The sequence below is a fragment of the Vulpes lagopus genome, chromosome 1 (assembly GCF_018345385.1).
Source record: "Vulpes lagopus strain Blue_001 chromosome 1, ASM1834538v1, whole genome shotgun sequence".
Classification (NCBI taxonomy): domain Eukaryota; kingdom Metazoa; phylum Chordata; class Mammalia; order Carnivora; family Canidae; genus Vulpes; species Vulpes lagopus.
In genome coordinates, this window is record NC_054824.1 from 183,174,459 (window position 1) to 183,192,026 (window position 17,568).

General features: G+C 45.2%; 1 protein-coding gene across 5 annotated transcripts in view; it reads left to right on the forward strand.

The window, feature by feature from the left end:
- NR5A2 (nuclear receptor subfamily 5 group A member 2) overlaps positions 1-17,568 on the forward strand; it is a 138,371-nt gene that overhangs the window by 18,896 nt on the left and 101,907 nt on the right. For all 5 annotated transcript variants that reach the window (XR_005988781.1, XM_041760558.1, XM_041760550.1 and 2 more), the window contains one exon: positions 1,390-2,036. Coding sequence is in view for 4 of the 5 variants with exons in the window: in XM_041760558.1 (XP_041616492.1) it covers positions 1,390-2,036 (647 nt within the window). In the remaining variant the exon portion in view is untranslated. The remainder of the gene's footprint in view (positions 1-1,389; positions 2,037-17,568) is intronic.

Here is a 17,568-nt window from a genome sequence, read left to right on the forward strand (position 1 = left end):
GTTAACTGTGTCTTGCTTTAGGAAGAGATGGAGAACGAGATCAAGAAAGAAATGCTCATTAATTTCTTTATTACCAACCACTTTATTATTTTCCAAACAGCCAAATATTGTGGGAGATGCATACTATAGTAGGAGACTCACAAGGTAAAATGTCAAAGAATAAATATGGGATGCCTGGATGCCTCAGTGGGTAGAGCATGGGTCTCTTGATCTCACCGAGTTGTGAGTTCAAGCCCCACACTGGGCAGGGAGCCTACTGAAAAAAACAAAACACACACAAGTAAATGTGGTTTCATATGGTGTCTCACTTGATTTCTTCTTCTTCTTTTTTTTTAATGAGGGGAAAGGGTTGCATTTCTTTACCTTAAAAAGTATTAGTAAGTCACTCGTGGGGCATAACTATAAACTATACTTCCTTAGCAGTGATAAGGAACAGTTGAATATTCGATAAATTATCATCCAGATGAAAAACTTGCACAATATCCTAGATACCTAGCATTCACAATAAATTTTTAATACTATACTAATCCTAAGATAAAAAGCACAAAAACTTAACCTCCAGCAATTTCAACACATCAGAAGCTGTCAGAAGTCACTGTTTTCTTTCTAATTGCCATTGGCCACTATGGGCTTGGAGACAACTGCTAACTCACTTATTAGACATGGTCCCAGAGTCCACGCAGCGCTGCGATGGTGGGCTTGTCTTGACAGCTTCTGAAATTAATTGCTTTAATTATGTCCAGTCCTCCTTACCTTAGAAACAATAACTGGTGGTTATCTGATGTGTGCTCATCAAGTCCAGGTGAAAATGATTTTCCAGGAAGAGCACGTATTCAACCCTTTTGCAGCAAATTAGGCAAAACAGCTTTGAGGGAGGAAGATAGTCTAAGGGAGGCTATTCACAGTTGGATCCAGAAATGGGTTGATTTGGTCTTTTTTTCCTCTTAGCTCTTTGGGTTTCTGTAAAGAGAATTCTGGTAATAGAAAGTGACACTCTTTCTTAGCAATCTGAAGTTATCTCCTGTGTGTAGGAAAGATTATGAAATTTATGAAATTATGAATTATGAAATTTATGAAATTATGAATTTATGAAATTTAAAGGGTTACTATGTCCCTATGCATCCAAAATAATTTTTTTTTTTTTTTTTTTTTGATGACAAACACTCAAAGGAAAGAATTCATTAATAAAGAGGACTTGGCTTTTTGGGGAAGAAGGGGGAAGCTTTGTGGGCTTTTGTAATGCAAACAACCACACACCTAACACCTGTGGTCAATTTTCAGCATTCCTAGATACTTGGAGATGTAGAGAATGTTAATAATTTGCATCTTATTTATACCCTTACTCCTTTTATTTTTATTTTTATTTTTATTTTTTTTATTTCCCCACAGCGGTAAGGGCTGACCGAATGCGTGGGGGAAGGAATAAATTTGGGCCAATGTACAAGAGAGACAGGGCCCTAAAGCAACAGAAGAAAGCCCTCATCCGAGCCAATGGACTTAAGCTAGAAGCCATGTCTCAGGTGATCCAAGCAATGCCCTCTGAGCTCACCATCTCTTCTGCAATTCAGAACATCCATTCTGCCTCCAAAGGCCTACCTCTGAACCACGCTGCCTTGCCTCCTACAGACTATGACAGAAGTCCCTTTGTAACATCCCCCATTAGCATGACAATGCCACCTCACGGCAGCCTGCAAGGTTACCAAACCTACAGTCACTTTCCTAGCCGGGCCATCAAGTCTGAGTACCCAGACCCCTACACCAGCTCACCAGAGTCCATAATGGGCTATTCCTACATGGATAGTTACCAGACAAGCTCCCCGGCGAGCATCCCCCATCTGATCCTGGAACTTCTGAAGTGTGAGCCAGATGAGCCTCAAGTCCAGGCCAAAATCATGGCCTATTTGCAGCAAGAGCAGGCCAACCGAAGCAAGCATGAAAAGCTGAGCACGTTTGGGCTTATGTGCAAAATGGCTGACCAAACCCTCTTCTCCATCGTCGAGTGGGCCAGGAGTAGTATCTTCTTCCGAGAACTTAAGGTATGTCACCAGCTGTTACCACTTAAAATCCCCTTTCAAGGGAGATCTAACTCTGTTCCTACTTCATACGTTCTTGGTGTTAAAAATATGTTTTCCTTACTATGACTTGCAGAGTAGAAGAATCTTAAGACCTTGACTTCAGGACTATTGCAGCTTCACTTTATGGGGTTTTTTATTCTACGTACCTCTTAGTTTTGGGGGGGTGGTGTGGCATTTCATGTAAAGTACAGGAAATTTGTTTTTGTTTCTGAGTAGTAGAATGTCTTCACTTACTTCCTTTAACTCAGGTGGTTTACGGCTAGAAAGTTTAAGTCGGTGTGAACCAGCACCCAGTGAACTTTTTTTAAGAATTGCCAAGTAAAAAGCTGTATTATAATGATGCCGATTTAAAAGAAAAAATGCCGATGTTTAGTTGTGTTTAGACCCTAAAGAATGAAAATGATACCACTGGCTAGCAGTGTCAAATAGGTATTTACTACCTGTTTACCTTGACATTAGGTTGGTAAAGCCTTTGTTTTCGGAGCAGATTCCGATAGGATGTTTACTGTCATTGGATGGGGATTGGGCACATGGTGAGTGCTAGTCTACTTGGCTCGGGTTTTAGTTCTCATAATCTATGTCTGTCGTTGATTTTAATGGATTGGTACATTGTAAACACAGTACATGTTTGTATAAGGATCTCTGTTTAACTACATAATTATTTTATTTCCTGAAACTTAAGACTGAATTAATATGGGAAAGTGATATCGAAGTTCGGGACCTAAGAGTAGCTACCAAAGCATATTTGGTGGTCACTGGTTTCATTCTTGTTTGAAGAGCAAAGGTGAATCCTGGATTTGCTTTCTCAGTATATCTGTTACAAAATCAGTTTCTTCCTTTTACTGTCGTGGAGGCAGACACGGTGGCCAAAGATCTGTGGCTTCTGATCACCTAGGACTTTTGGAGGAGATTTAAAACTTCTTTGAGAGAAGGACAATAATACAGAGCAGACTTTAAATGTATAGGGTGGCTGTTGGAAACCGCGTAGGTGGACTGGGGAGCACGAAAGGTGGGTGCAAATGGAGGATAGTGCTTTTCACGGCAATCTTTATTAAGCACCGTGATTTGTACAGGGAAACAAAAATGTTCTCTGAACAGATCCAAATAAGTTGATAGACTACTACCACCATGCTGTTAACGTATCCAGCTCTTTACTCTCTTGTCCTTTATCACTCCACTTGAAGATGACTGAGGGTGGAGACAGATACTGGGCTGCAGGGGATGCGCCGCATGCATCGAGTTAGCACAGTCAGGCCAGGTATTTTCTGGGCATATAACCACCCGATGATAATCAAAGCATTTTTTCACTGAAAACAAAACAAACAAAACGTCCTGGTGTTCTTTCACTCCCAACTTTGTCCTTCCAGCCGACTGGTAAGGCATTTGAAATGGAACGGAAAATGGTATAAAAATCCAGATACAACGGAAAGTTGAAGAAATGTTCAAGTGAGAAAAGCACAACTGACCTTTGCAGGCAGATGGACTCACTTTGACTTATAGCTTTGCCATAACTCAATAACTGTGTCTTCATAGGCAGGATGTTGATCTTTAGGCTTAATTTTCTCATCTGTAAAATGTATTTGTGGTGTTTATGGTGCAGGGAGCATGGGGGGACATGACAATACTTACATTGAAGAGGTTTTGCAAGGAATAAATGAGACTATGTGGGCAAAATATACTGGGAGCCTGGCATCTATTTAATACTCAACTAGTGTCATTTTTAAATTATTATTATTGTGATTTTATGACGAGTGTGTAGAGGCCTTACGTGATACTGTGATAGTCAGCATAAAAGCATCCAGTTGTGCTTTCTTCCTAGTTTGACAATGGGGAAACAATATTATCATATATGTTAATAAGAGTGATAAAATTATATAATAAACAGTTATACCTACTACAAATTAAGGAGGTAAAGTTTGCCAGAGAGTGAATTGGGTCTAAGAGGAATGCAAAGTTGAGTAAGACCCAAAAATATTTCCTCTCCAAGATTTTGTGATAAGGCAGTTTCATAAATATCTATTTAAAAAAGAAAGACAGCTGAAGTTGTATTTCATCAATCCACAGGGAAAGAAATCATGCGTATCGTTTACATGTCGAAAAGGAAACTTTTGAGGGGAACATAGACAGCCACAGGTAGGATTTTTAAGAGTGCTAGGAAAGCCCTCTTCCTCTCCAAATGTCTCTTTTCCTCCCCCTGCAGCTAAATTCTACAAGATTCTTTTATAGGGCGTGAGGTTTCATATTTGGCTAAAATAGAAATCCTTTGGGAAGGGGGCGTATTAAAGCATTATCATCATTTACATCGCTGCTTAGTGCCCTCGTCAGCCTGTCATGGGAAGACTCTGAAAAAAGGAAAGGGAAAGAAAGTACAAACATTGACGGGGCTGCTTCTAGGGGGTAGGAAGGTGCCCTCCAGGAAAGAAAGAGAAACTCGACCCACGTTCTGGTTTGCCTCGCGCTTACATTGAAAAGCGTGATTCAACCTACGTAGTCTTCGGAGAAGAAAAAGTAGAGCTCGGAAGAACTTAGGGGCAGTGTGAATACAGAACTGGAAGGTGACTGTTCACATGATTCCTTTTACTTTCGTTTATAAATTTGCTTTGCCACAAAACAGAGCAAGTGGTTGGAAGGCAACACTGAGACATGGGCATTGCCATGCACTTCTCCAGGGCGGTGGCTTTCAAGTTTGTAAACTGTGACCTGGGGTAAGAACGTATTTTACCTTGGAGCTTGGTGTATCGAAACAGACCTCCGTCTCTATCTCTCACACACACACACACACACACACACACACACACACCCCGAACCGGAGTTTGACTAGACATTGTGTGGCCTCCTGATGCCATGCACACTGATACCTTCTACTCTATTCTGCTTTCGTCTCATTTACTTCATGTTTTAAAAAATTTCCGGTCATCACTCCCTGAATTGGTTACATGACCCCCTAATGAGGCATGACCTGCAGTTCAAGCAGCATTGCTCCGGAGAAGGGTTTGTGGGCCCTCCGTTGGGCGTGCCTACCTGGCATTGCTGAGAACAAGTCCTGAAAAGGCCTCTTTCCTCTGGCCTGGCCTCCAACACCTCCCTGGAACCTACAGCCCCGTCCTTACCCTGTCTTCTTACAAAAGTGGCGATTTTTAAATATTTGGGAAGATCGATGCTCCCCTTTAAACCTTTGTCTTTTTCTTGTTAACTTCACAGCAAAATGCCCACCAAGTGATATACTAATGGGACAGATTGCTTATACCTCTGTGACCCCAAGATGAAAAGTCCCATATTTGTTCCTGGAGAAGTAATAGGATAATAAGGCAGTTTTGCAAATGACCCCTTGCACACTACAAGTTACAAGTAGACAAGTTACACTCTCCACCAGGTATAAAAAGAGAGAATACAGGTTTCATCTGATTACTTTTGAAGGGAACAGAAGGCCAGAGTGAGTTTGATGGGTTGTTGACATGCAAAAAAAAAGTGCAAGAAAGATACTCTGGTTCCTATTCAAAATATTGTAATGAGAAAGGAAATTACAGCTGCCAACTTCACAGTTAATGAAATGGCACATAAACAGCTCAAAAGAAAAAAAAAAAAGACAGTCCACTCCTAGGAACTGTGCAGTTTAAGAGCTGGAAGATGATTGGGGGGGAGGGATGCAGGACACATCAGTGAGCTGTTTCGTTTTTCTGTACACCCGGAAGGGGCAATTCTAATTCCAACCCAAAATTCTGGCCTGAGAAAGATGACACTGATACCATGAAACTAGTAGCTTTCTTTCTTTCTTTTTTTTTTTTGAAACTAGTAGCTTTCAAAACAGCACGTGTGCATTGAAAAATACTCCATTCCCAGAAACCAGATTTTCCAGAGTCAGAAGACATGGTGGAGATCATTTGACCCACCTCCTGCTTTTACATAGTGAAGAAACTGAGGCAGGAATGGAACTGTGACTTGGCCCAAGATGATACAGCTACTGCTAAGTGTCGGAATGGGGACTGGCCGATTCAGGCTCAGGAAAGCAGTACTTTGTCCACTCCCCCTCTCCACCCCCAAGACACACACACAAACAGGCAGTGTAACCTTTGACTCTGAAAACACAGGCCTTTGCCAGGGAAGCTAAAGCAAATCTCTAGGTTATCAGAAAGTCCATCACTACCATCCAATTACTAAATCACTAATAATCAGTGAGACAGATTTTCTCGGAGCCCAGACGACCCCCTGGGAGTGAATGAGTCACTTCAGAAAGCTACAATAATTCTTTCGGGCCGCTGGGGCATCATTCAGGAGAGTGGACCCACCAGCTAGCACTTCTGAGCCTTGAAAGCGTGTCCGGAGCGTGCCTTACTACCTCGGCCTCTGCACAGAGTCTACCGACTCTGGTTCAGCAGCAGCTGTGCTCCGCCCTTAAGGGGCTAAATACGATTAGATCTCGGGTTCTGCTTGCTGCCGGCGGATGCGGCCTGGGCTACTTTTTAGGTCTATTTGTGAAAGGACAGAGAGACAGGGAACGGGGGGCGGTCAGGCGGTGGACGAGCCCCTCATTACGGAGGTATTAGAAGTGTCTCCTTTTTTTTTTTTTTAAGATTTTATTTATTTTTTCATTACAGACAGAGAGAGAGAGAGGCAGGGACCCAGGCAGAGGGTTAGAGGTGTCTTCTGAGGCCGTATCCTAAGTCCCATGCACCTTCCCATCCTTAAACCAAATCTGTCTTCTAATGGCCCGTACTCCTGACTTTTTTTCCCTTGTCTTTTCCAAAATGAAGAGCAAATCCAGGACCTGCTCGCGCTGCTGAAAGGCCTGCCTTTGGGAGTCCAAGACGATCGTAGGTTTTCTTTGTTATTTCTCTCTCATCTCGGTCTTCAATATCTCACACACCCAGGAGCAGTGAGAAACTAATTCCCACTTTGTTGAACAACTAATGAATCTGGAGGATCTATTTGATCTTCTAATGAGACCAGATGTCTTGAGAGGATTCTGGGAATGGATATAGAAGAACTTCCCCTCGATGAATGATTCTGATACATGTAGGAAGAAAAAAAAAAATCTAAATTAATCCTGACTGAAACACATAACTAGCGTTTCTGTGGAAAATAGGTCTCAGAGACTCAGGGAGTTTGTGCCAAAGGAATTGAGCCTTGCCGCAGCCGGTTTCGGAGCGCGGCTTGGGCTAACGTGTGGAGGCTGGGGTAGGATTAAACCTTCCTTTTTCTCTGGTCCATCACACAGGCTTTCTGGGCAGAGTTTTTATTTATGTATTTTGAACATTTTAGAGCCCTTTTCCCGGGCCTTTGTTCACCTCTCCCGGCCAATACAGGTTTGTAGTCTGAGATTTGATTGGATCTGGCCCAATTTCAAGGGTTCTTCAGTAAGCTCGCGGGGCCCTGTTCTATGTGGGGGAGCAGGGTGGAGGAAGCGCCTACACAGGGTCCCCCCGTGTCCCCCCATCTACCCCCCGTGTCCCCTGCTGTCCAGGCCCAGCACCCCCCCCCCCAGATGCTCCCGTGGCTTCCCAGAGTTGGACTCGGCCACTCCACGAACCCGGGTTCTCATCGCTCTGGATGCAAAGCGCTTACTCCCGCAGGAACTGCAAAGCGATTTCCACTCAAGAAGAGTCGTCTGTCTGTCTGTCTGTCTGTCTGTTTTCTCTCTGAAGGCGCATGAAAACGTTCATCGCCATGTGACTTACTCATCAAAAGATAGCAGAATAGCATCTGTGTCCTCCGTGGGTGGGCGAGGAAATGAGGAAGCCACAGGTGTTCTTCCTTCCACCAGAGGGCTGGGCCCGGAACTCTTCTTCTGACTTTGTGAATTTGCAGAGAATATTAGACTTGGCGCTTTTGACAGCCGGGTCTCTTGGGGTGTCGGACATCTGCTTCCATGACTTTTTCCAGGCCTACCTGGTCTGGTTGATGGTGCCTTGTCTATTGTCACTTCAGGAATCCATTTTTTATTCTTTTAATTTTTATTTATTCATGAGAGACACACAGAGAGAGAGAGAGGGGCAGAGACACAGGCAGAGGGAGAAGCAGGCTCCCTGCTGGGAACCTGATGCGGGACTCGATCCCGGGACTCTGGAACCATGACCCGAGCCAAAGGCAGATGCCCAACCGCTGAGCTACCCAGGTGCCCCAGGAATCCATTATTTTAATCTTGTTCACTGTGCCCTGGATGAATTCACTTTTCTCCATCAATACCTGTTACTGCCATGGCTAGTTCTTTAGTGGGCGGCTGAAAATGCCCACCTGACGGCAGAGGTAGGTATCCCTTACCTTCCCTGTCCTTTACAGGGACGTCCTGGAGGTACACCAGGCACCCTGAAACTGCTCTGTATTAGTTCTTTCTATTAAGGTATGATTTCTATTCCCTGCCCTGACCCTTTAGTGTACAGTCAAATATAAAACAATCTATCACTTTCTCAGATCCTCCTGTTGTCCTTCGAAGTCAAGGGCCTCTCCCTACCCCGTTCCTGCCAATCCCTGTCCTAATAGTTTGTGATGACTTTTTTTTTTAAAGTAAGCTCCACACTCAAACACGGGGCTCGAACTTACGACCCTGAGATCAAGAGTCGCGTGCTCTATTGACTGAGCCAGCCAGGCGCCCCAGTTTGTAGTTACTTTTTAAAAGTATTAACTTTGCTTTATTCCGTGAGCGTACGTCTATCAGCTGCAGGCTCCGCTGAGACTCTTAAGTTCCTGAGCTCGGTTTCAGGGCGGTGGTTGTACTTGGAGTTTCCACGCCAGCGTCCCCCTCCACGGGAAGCCAGGGTGTTTGGTCGGAGCGTGGGGAGTGACGGTCAGAGCTGCGTACCGGGTTTGCTTGTTCACACACAGATGAGCCTCCTGCTCCTATGAATCTACTCCTTACCTCCTAGAATCACGAGGAGAGCATGAGAATAGCCAACCACACCCGAGAGATCCCACGCTTAGCTGCTGGGCCATCATCAGGAGTTTGAACACGAACCGTGAGACTAGGAAGAAAACCGACACTGTCCTTGCTGTGCTCCAGGTCAGGTGGTGAAGGCCAAGAGAAGCCCCTTTTCTGGTGCCGCTATTCGCCTGCCGTAGCCCTGGGTGCTTTCAGGCCATCTTCCGGTTTGCTCCTTAGGACGGCCCTGCGAAGTGAGCACAGAATAAGGTCTCGCTTTGGTCAAAGAGTTTGAGTAAAGACTTGGACTATTGCTGTCACACAGTGTGCTATTTGCAGAGGACGTGCCTGCCCAACCCTTGTCGTGCTTGGGGTCACAGTGGCCCACGGAGACATTGAGTTGCTTACTTGATTACTACAAATGTGCTGCCTTTATTTATCATTTTGGTGGGGAGGGGCAGAGGCAGAGGCAGAGGCAGAGGCAGAGGGAGAAAGAGAATCTTCTTTTTTTTGGAGAAAGAGAATCTTAAGCAGGCTCCAGGCACAGCGTGGAGCCCAACGCGGGGCTCGATCTCACAACTCAGAGATCATGACCTGAGCCGATGTCGAGTCAGATGCTTAACCCATGGAGCCACCCAGACCTCCCCCACCCCACTTTTTTTTTTTTTAAGATTTTATTTATTCATGAGAGACATAAGGAGAGAGGCAGAGATACAAGCAGAGGGAGAAGCAGGCTTCCTGCAGGGACCCCGGGATCATGCCCTGAGCCCAAGGCAGACACTCAACCACAGAGCCCCCCTGCCAGGCTTCCTAAACGTCTGACTCTTGATTTTGGCTTAGGGCATGATCTCAGGGTTGTGAGATCGAGCCCCACACCTAGCTGGGCCTGGAGCCTGCTTCAGATCCTCTCTCCCTCTCTCTCTGTGTCCTCCCTCCCCTGCTCCCCCCAACTAGTATGCTCTCTTTTTCTCTAAAAAAAAAAAAAAAAAAAAAAATTTCCAAATGCACATGGAAGTCTTTGGTAAACTGTAAAGTACTTTATGATTATTGCCATTATCATGGTGCCCAGATCTGTATACTCCATTACAATAGGTCTTAAAGGATCTCTCTTGCCCTTAAACTGTGCAGAACAGTTTATCTTAAATTGGCCCAAGGATACATAAATTCCTTTTCTTTTTTCTTTCTCTTTATTTGAAAAAAATATTTTTAAAGATTTTATTTATTTATTCGTAAGAGACACAGAGAGAGGCAGAGGCACAGGCAGAGGGAGAAGCAGGCTCCCTGTGGGGAGCCCGAAGTGGGACTCGATCCCAGGATCTTGGGGATCATGACCTGAGCTGAAGGCAGATGCTCAACCACTGAACCCTCCAGGCACCTCTATGATTTTATTTTTAAGTAATCTCTGCACCTGATGTGGCTCGAACTCAACACCAAGATTAAGAGTCCCATACTCCAGCCACGGAGCCATCCAGGCCCTCCCTCCCTTCCTTCCTTCCTTCCTTCCTTCCTTCCTTCCTTCCTTCCTTCCTTCCTTCCTTCCTTCCTTCCTTCCTTCTTCCCCTTTCTTTTTCTTTATTAGAGGAGGACATTGGAGGAAGGAAAGTACTGAACAGTTCACTGAGTTGGTACCACAAGGGTGTCGGGCTGACCATGGGGGCAGAGACCTCCTCCAGGGCCTCTGAGGCCATTTGTGGCACCTGCCTGCAGGGGGCGAAGGATGAGGTGGTCAGACAGGCTGTGGCAGTGTGGTCTCCCACCTTGGGGGTACCTGGGGTCCTAGGTTGGCTCGCCCAGCCCCCCCTCCAGTGTCCAGCAGCAGCTCCTACTGCATAATCACTGGACACAGTTGCATCAGTTTGTCGGCTTGAAGCAGCTGCACCCCTGTTTACGGAGAACAGCGGGGCCCTGCTCTCCGCCTTACTTGCCCTCGCCCAGCAGGGCACAAAAATCGCTCCCAGATCTTGTGGAAAGTCTGCCAGGGTCGGTTCCTCATTGTCGGGGACGTGGGGCTCCCTTGGTCCTTGGTCCGTGGGCCTCTTGGGGCCCTCTCTGCACGCGGTATCCACTGTCAAAGTCAGGTAATGGGTAAAAAAACTCCGGAGACATGACTCACGTGTGACACCCCTTAACACACTTTTGAAGGACTTTGCCCTCTGAACCTATGAGGTAAAATTGGTCTTTTTATTTTCCAAGATAAGTGAAGAATGACTTTGCTCTGACTTATTCTTCTACAGCTTGGGAAGTAGATCATACAAAGCTTTGAGGGCTCAACATCCATTTGCAGAATGGCTGCATAGAAATGGGGCATTTCAGCTATTCTTCACTTTAAAGACATTCATCGTAACCCAAGAACACCTCCCACACTCGGGAGCAGCGCCGCTCACGGCGTCGCCTCGTCCAGCAGCCGGGTCTCAAATGACCGATACTAAAAACCGGATTTCGTCTACACTTCCAGGTTCTCTGGGCACCAGGCTAAGCCCAACGGGGCCGGGCCGGCATCCGGGGGACGCTCTCCCTCTCTGTGTCCATTTCTTTGTTCTCCGTTCCCCTTCATTCCATCCCTCCTTTTCTTTCTGTCCAGGCTCCTTTTCTCTTGCCTTTTTTTTTTTCCTAAGATTTTATTCATTTATTTGAGAGAGAGAGTGAGCATGCACTGGGGGGAGGAGCCGAGGGACGGGGAGGAGCAGACTCTGCTGAGCAGGGAGCCCGCTGCGGAGCTGGATTCCGGGATCCTCCGGGATCCTCCGGGATCAGGACCTGAGCCCAAGGTAGACTCCTAACCGGCTGAGCCACCCAGGCGTCCTCTCTTCTCTTTTCTTATGCAATTTACTTTTCTTCCTTCTCTTGAGCCTCTGGCTTCCTAAGGGCCATTACGGTAATTCCCCTTCCTTGCACCCTTCCTTGCAGGGGGTGTGATTCGAGACCCCCCAGTGGCTGCCTGACACTGCAGATAGTACCCAACCCTACATACGCTACTTTTCCTACATGGTAACGTTTAATTTACAGACTAGGCACAGTGAGAGATTAACAACAAGTAATAGTAGGAGAACAATGGCAACGATGTACTGTAATAAAAGTCACGGGACTGTGGTCTCAATCTTACTGTGCCGTACTCCCTGCTCTTAACTGGCCGGAGGGAGAGCACAAAGTGCCTACGGGATGAGCTGAAGTCCGGGCAGTGGCCTGGGCATCCTGGCATGGTTGACTGGAGAAAGCAAAACCGCAGAAGGCAAAACGATAGCTAAGGGGGGGATTACTGTACTTTTTCGGGATTGTGGTTCGGAGACCATATGGTTGCGAAGCCCCTGGCCTGGGCTGCCTCTGCATTTTCCGTTCAAGTGAAATGTGGAGCAAGGAGGACAACCTGAACGCCCAAGGTCCAAGGTTGGACAGAGAAAGCCAGAGAGAGTTGGGTAGATAGCTCTAGAATGGGGTGTCTTCATTGGTAGTAGTTGGAGCTTCTCTCGGGGCCTCCCACGGTGCAAAGTGACTTCCACACGGTGGCGTTTCCTTGGGGGGGCGGGGTAGCAGGTCCGCTTAAATGGTCAGAAGAGACTGCTGGGCCCGCGTGTGCCCGTGCGTGTGCCCGTGCGTGTGCCCTGGGGCTCTGCCACAAGCACAGCTTGAGCTTCTGCTGCTGCCTAGTAGTAGGGAGGGCTTCTGTACAGGGCGAGGCGGTTCTGCCTGGGTTTTAGCCGCAGCCCCGCGGTCCCACCGACGGTTGCCAGTCCTTGCCTCACTCTTAACCTCCTCCTTGGAAATCGACTTCGAGTGCGACGCTTCTGACCTGCCCTGACCAGGTCTGTGCATTTTTCGTGTAGGGTGTACTCTGAAGGCACAGCCAGAAACCGTGTGCCGTTTGGGGTAGACACAACTATTGGGTCCTGCTGCTGTTCACGTCTCTCAGAAAACTTCAAAGAAAACCACATTATCTTGAATTATTTAGAAACGTCGCTAGGGTTACACAACATTCGGGATTAACTTTACAACCGAACTGGATCCAACATCTAATTCGGTAAGAATGCCTTTTCTTTACATGACAGATAGAAAAATTGGCCAATAGGTCCAAAGTCTGTCCTTTATTGTGCAATAAGAGCCTTGCAAAGGCGGAATGTAACCTCCCACCCGGGCCTCGGAAGGCGCTGGCCTGGGAGCGGGCATGTAGCTGGCCTTTCATCAGGGGTTCGTGGTGTTGGTTTTAAGTCTACAGCAAGACCCCCTCCTGGGAATTGACTGTCCCGTTTCTAAATACCCTCCTGACGGAGTATTTTACCTGGGAGAGCAGTACAATTATTTCATTTTAAATTAAAAACATATTTTTATGGGAATGAAACGTAGTAAAGACACAGGATATGCGTTGAATTAATGCGCTCAAGACTCGGAGGGAGCCAGACTCCTCAGTGGGGAAGGCAGCACATAGGCATCGTGTCTTTACTTTTAAGCAGCATTAAATATATGTGTTTTTGGTAATCTGACAATCCTCAGAATGGTGTTTTAAATGCCCTCTCGGTTCGTCTTCCTGATTTTATACAAGACACACCCTCGTTCAGTCGCTAGAAAAGAATCCCATGCACCCGAGTGGTTCTCCCTGGCAGGTCTTGTGTGTATATATCACAGAGTTTTGAGGGCATATCCTGTTTTCAGACATGTTCTCTGAACTGTTGGCTCATTCGAAGGCCTGTTGTTTTATTTTGACCACTGTATCCTGCCTACACTGAAATCACCACAAATGCTTCTTTACCACACACATCCGATCATCACAGTTGTGCTTTTTTTTTTTTTTTTTGATCTGAAGTCGTGATGAACAAGAGGCTTTACTTGTTGCCTAATTAAAAAAAAAGAAACATGCTAAATACTCCATTTCCCCTTGTAAAATAATGATAGAGATCAGTGTTTGTGCAGAAGTGTTGGCAATAGAATTCTTCAAAAGTTTTCCTTTGGGTGATGAAAAGCTGTTACATTATTTTCACTAGCTAATCAGATGTAATTGGGTAGCTTGAAGTGCCTTAGATTTTCCTTGTACAGTTATCAAAGTGGGAAATGTAACTCAGGGAGCTGATGAAAGGCGTCTCTCATGGCATTCTTTCAATTATAGATCTTACAGAGCGAATGAAAGAACAGGTCTGCTGCTTAAAAACTCAGACGCCTGAAATGCCTCTTAACGGAAACTGCTGTATTAGCTAGTTAACACGTTATTATATATTTTAATTGATTCTTGCTCCAGCTTTGGAGAAAAAAAAAAAAAAACCGTTCTGGATCCGTAAAGTAAGGCGGAGGGGGCTGCTTGGGCACAATCGTATTGCTGTTTACATTAGGTTCAAGTCGAGTCAGGCATTTACAGTGAAAAAAATAGCCCCGGTTCACTTTCGTGGGGAATGACTTGCTTTAAGGGCATTCATATTTTGCACTCGTGTGTTGGGATTCATGGTTATGAGTGTTTTTAAAGGAGCCTTGATTTGACCATCGAGAATTACTTTTATGGTTTTATCAATGAAATGTTGCAGTCTTGAAAACATAACTTCATTGCAGCCATATATTTGAATGGGTGCAACCGAGGTAGTAGCTCTTGAAAAGCATCAAAACACACTATGTCTGCATCTCACCAGGAGGTTAGCATCTTTCTTTAGGGTTGAATCACACTCTCAGCCTGCCCCTAAAACACGTCTGGCATGAATAATTTGTTGTGATGTTGGATTAGGTCAGATTCCGGTTTTATATATTCATTAATTCACTTGTTCACTAGCTCATTCATCAAACATTTAGTGAGCCCCTACTGTGTGTCCATCGAGGCTAAATTGCTAGAGGTAAAAACCAAAGCAGTCCTCACTGGTTACACGTTAAGCCCTCCAGGGCACTTCTCTCAGTTGAAGTAGAATTCACTGGTGTTAAAACAGCACTAAAATACGATGGCAGATCCTACCCTGGAAATCGTGGGCAAGTCCTTGTGATGGGCATGCAAATGATCCTGACTCTGCTTACACCAACGTTTAAGATTTTATTTAAACTGAAAAATAAAATTTAATTCTCAAAGACAACAAATCGACCCTGGAGAAACCAGGCTTTAAATCCCATAATGACTGAAACGGAGAGAGATTTGCCCAGAGTGTAGTGCAAGCTCTTTGGGAGGCACCAAGTCCAGCCTGGGGTGGGAGGTGGGGTATGATCTGGAAGGGGCGGTAACATCTAAGAGGGAGTCTCCGAGTGGGGCCAGATGAGCAAGTGGGAGTAAGGGGGTCAGGGAGGCGTTGCTGGCAGAGAACAGCTTGTGCAAAAATCGGAGGCCTTGGCATCATGCTTCTGGGGAACTGTGAATAACTCCAGCAGCTGAGGGCTGAGTGTGTCGGGAAGTGGCCGGACGTACAGCCAGACCCCCTACCGCTAGGTGAGCAGGGCTACCCACGTCAGGTCCTCCTCCTCCCTGGGTTTTATTCAAGGCGGGGAAGCCACCAGCAGAGGTTAAGTACAGGAGATCTGGGCAGATTGGAAATATTACACCATAGCGACTGTTGGACATATATGAACTGTGTTATTTCCTGATTTTGGTTTTGTCTAGATTCTCCTTTGTTCCCCAGCATTTAGTTGGTAGTGCATTTTTTTTTTTTTTGGTGTCGCTTAAATTTTCTTGTCGTTGTTGCAAAGAAGGTACATGGTTGATATCTTTCACATACTTAATTATGTTCATTATTCTTTCAAGTTGGCCTTTTGCCTCTAGGTGAATTTCAGTTATTGGTGACATGTCTGTATTTGACGTCTTGGTCTTTGTTTCATGTTTAATTTAAATAAACATGCTGTTTTACTATTTCTTCAATATAACATATTTTTTTGACCAGGATGTTTTGTGGTTGTTTTTTTTTTCTTTGAAGTTTAACCTCAGACTGATCTGTTGCTGTCTTAGTCATTGATTTAATGGCATCAAAATCAGCCTTCCAGTTTACATATATATATATATATATATATTTTTTTTTTTTTTAACTATATATTGAAGAGTTGAAGAGGGGCTGTCTGGCCCAATGTACTTAAAGTGATCACACACAAGCTTTTAAAATTCCTTATTCTTGGTCCTAGCTCCAGCCTGATGAATCATTCCTTCCTTCGCTCAGCATATGTTCACCACATACCCACACTGCCAAGTCCTCTTCCAGACCAGGGGACGTTGTAGTGAACAAGATCAACCAGGGCACCGCTTTTATTAGTGTTCACACTCTCGTGGAAGGGAAACAGATGATAAACAAGCCAATAAAAATAATGAGAACTGATAGCGTAAAAGAGTAAGTGGAGCATGGGGAGGGAGGGAGCTCTTCGTATCAGAGAAGTGATATGAAGAGCTGATACTTGAGCTAAAATCTCTAGCAGTAGAGAAGTAATGTTGCTAAATCTGGAGATACAGAAGTCCAGGTCCAGGAATAGCAAGTGCAAAAGCCCTGAGGTAGAAACTAGCTTGGTGTTTTCAAGAAGCATGAGGAGAGCCAAAGGGCATAGAAATCCGTGATTGAGGGGGAAAGTTCGTCTCGATAAGTAAGACGATTTCACGTGGTCCAGCTCATGGAGGGCTTAGATTTTTTTTTCTGTTTGGAACAAGAAATTATAGGAGGATTTTAAGCCATGGACTGACTCCATCAAATCCTCATTATAAAAATGGTGCTCTGGTTGCAGGTGGGAAATAGGTTAAAGGGAAGTAGGGGATCCAGCAGGCCTGGAGAGCTATTATGATGACTTAGAGAGGGCCGTGACAGTGGAGATGGGGAGAAGTGGATAGATTCAGGATATATGTTGGCACAAAGCTGCCAGAACATGCCAAAAAGGGTTTTGAGAGGAAAAGATGAGACAAGAAGATACCGGTTTTTGACTTAAGCCATTGAGAGCCCTTTCTTGAGAGGGGGAACCAGAATCTCTATTATCAAGGACTGCAGATGTTCTAGAGAGCTCCCTGAACACATAGTTTCAGATGCCAGAGTTGGTCCTTTGTTGTCCTCTTTGGGAATTACTGGTTTATTCTGATCCCCCTTTTTTTTTTCTTAAGATTTTTATTTATTTATCCATGAGAGACACAGAGAGGCAGAGACAGGCAGCGGGAGAAGCTCCCTGCGGGGACCCTGATGCAGGGACCCTGAGCCCAAGGCAGATGCTCAACCGCTGGGCCACCCAGACATCCCCAGATCCCCATTTTTATTCAAGAGAACACAGCTAACCCACCCTATGCAGATAAGAATTCAAGCTCTTCTGAAAGGGAGGGATTCTCTACCATCCTGGCAATCTATTTCAGAGCTTAACAGACATTCTTTTATATACAACTTAAACCTTTTCTTGCTCATCACGTCACTCCCTCTGGGTCTGTCAATATGGTCAAAGCATGAGGTTACCCTCCACTTGATCCTAACCTTTCATTTAATTACTTGTTGAGTAGCTGCTTCATGAAAACCTAAAAATATTGTCATTAAGAGATCCAAACTTGTTTCAGTAATTCAGACAGAAGAGTCTTGTTCCGGTTTTGTTGTTAACAGTTGTCTGTTTTTTTTTTTTTTTTTTAAAGATTTTATTTATTTATTCATGACAGACAGAGAGAGAGAGGCAGAGACACAGGCAGAGGGAGAAGCAGGCTCCATGCAAGGAGCCTGATGCGGGACTTGATCCCGGCTCTCC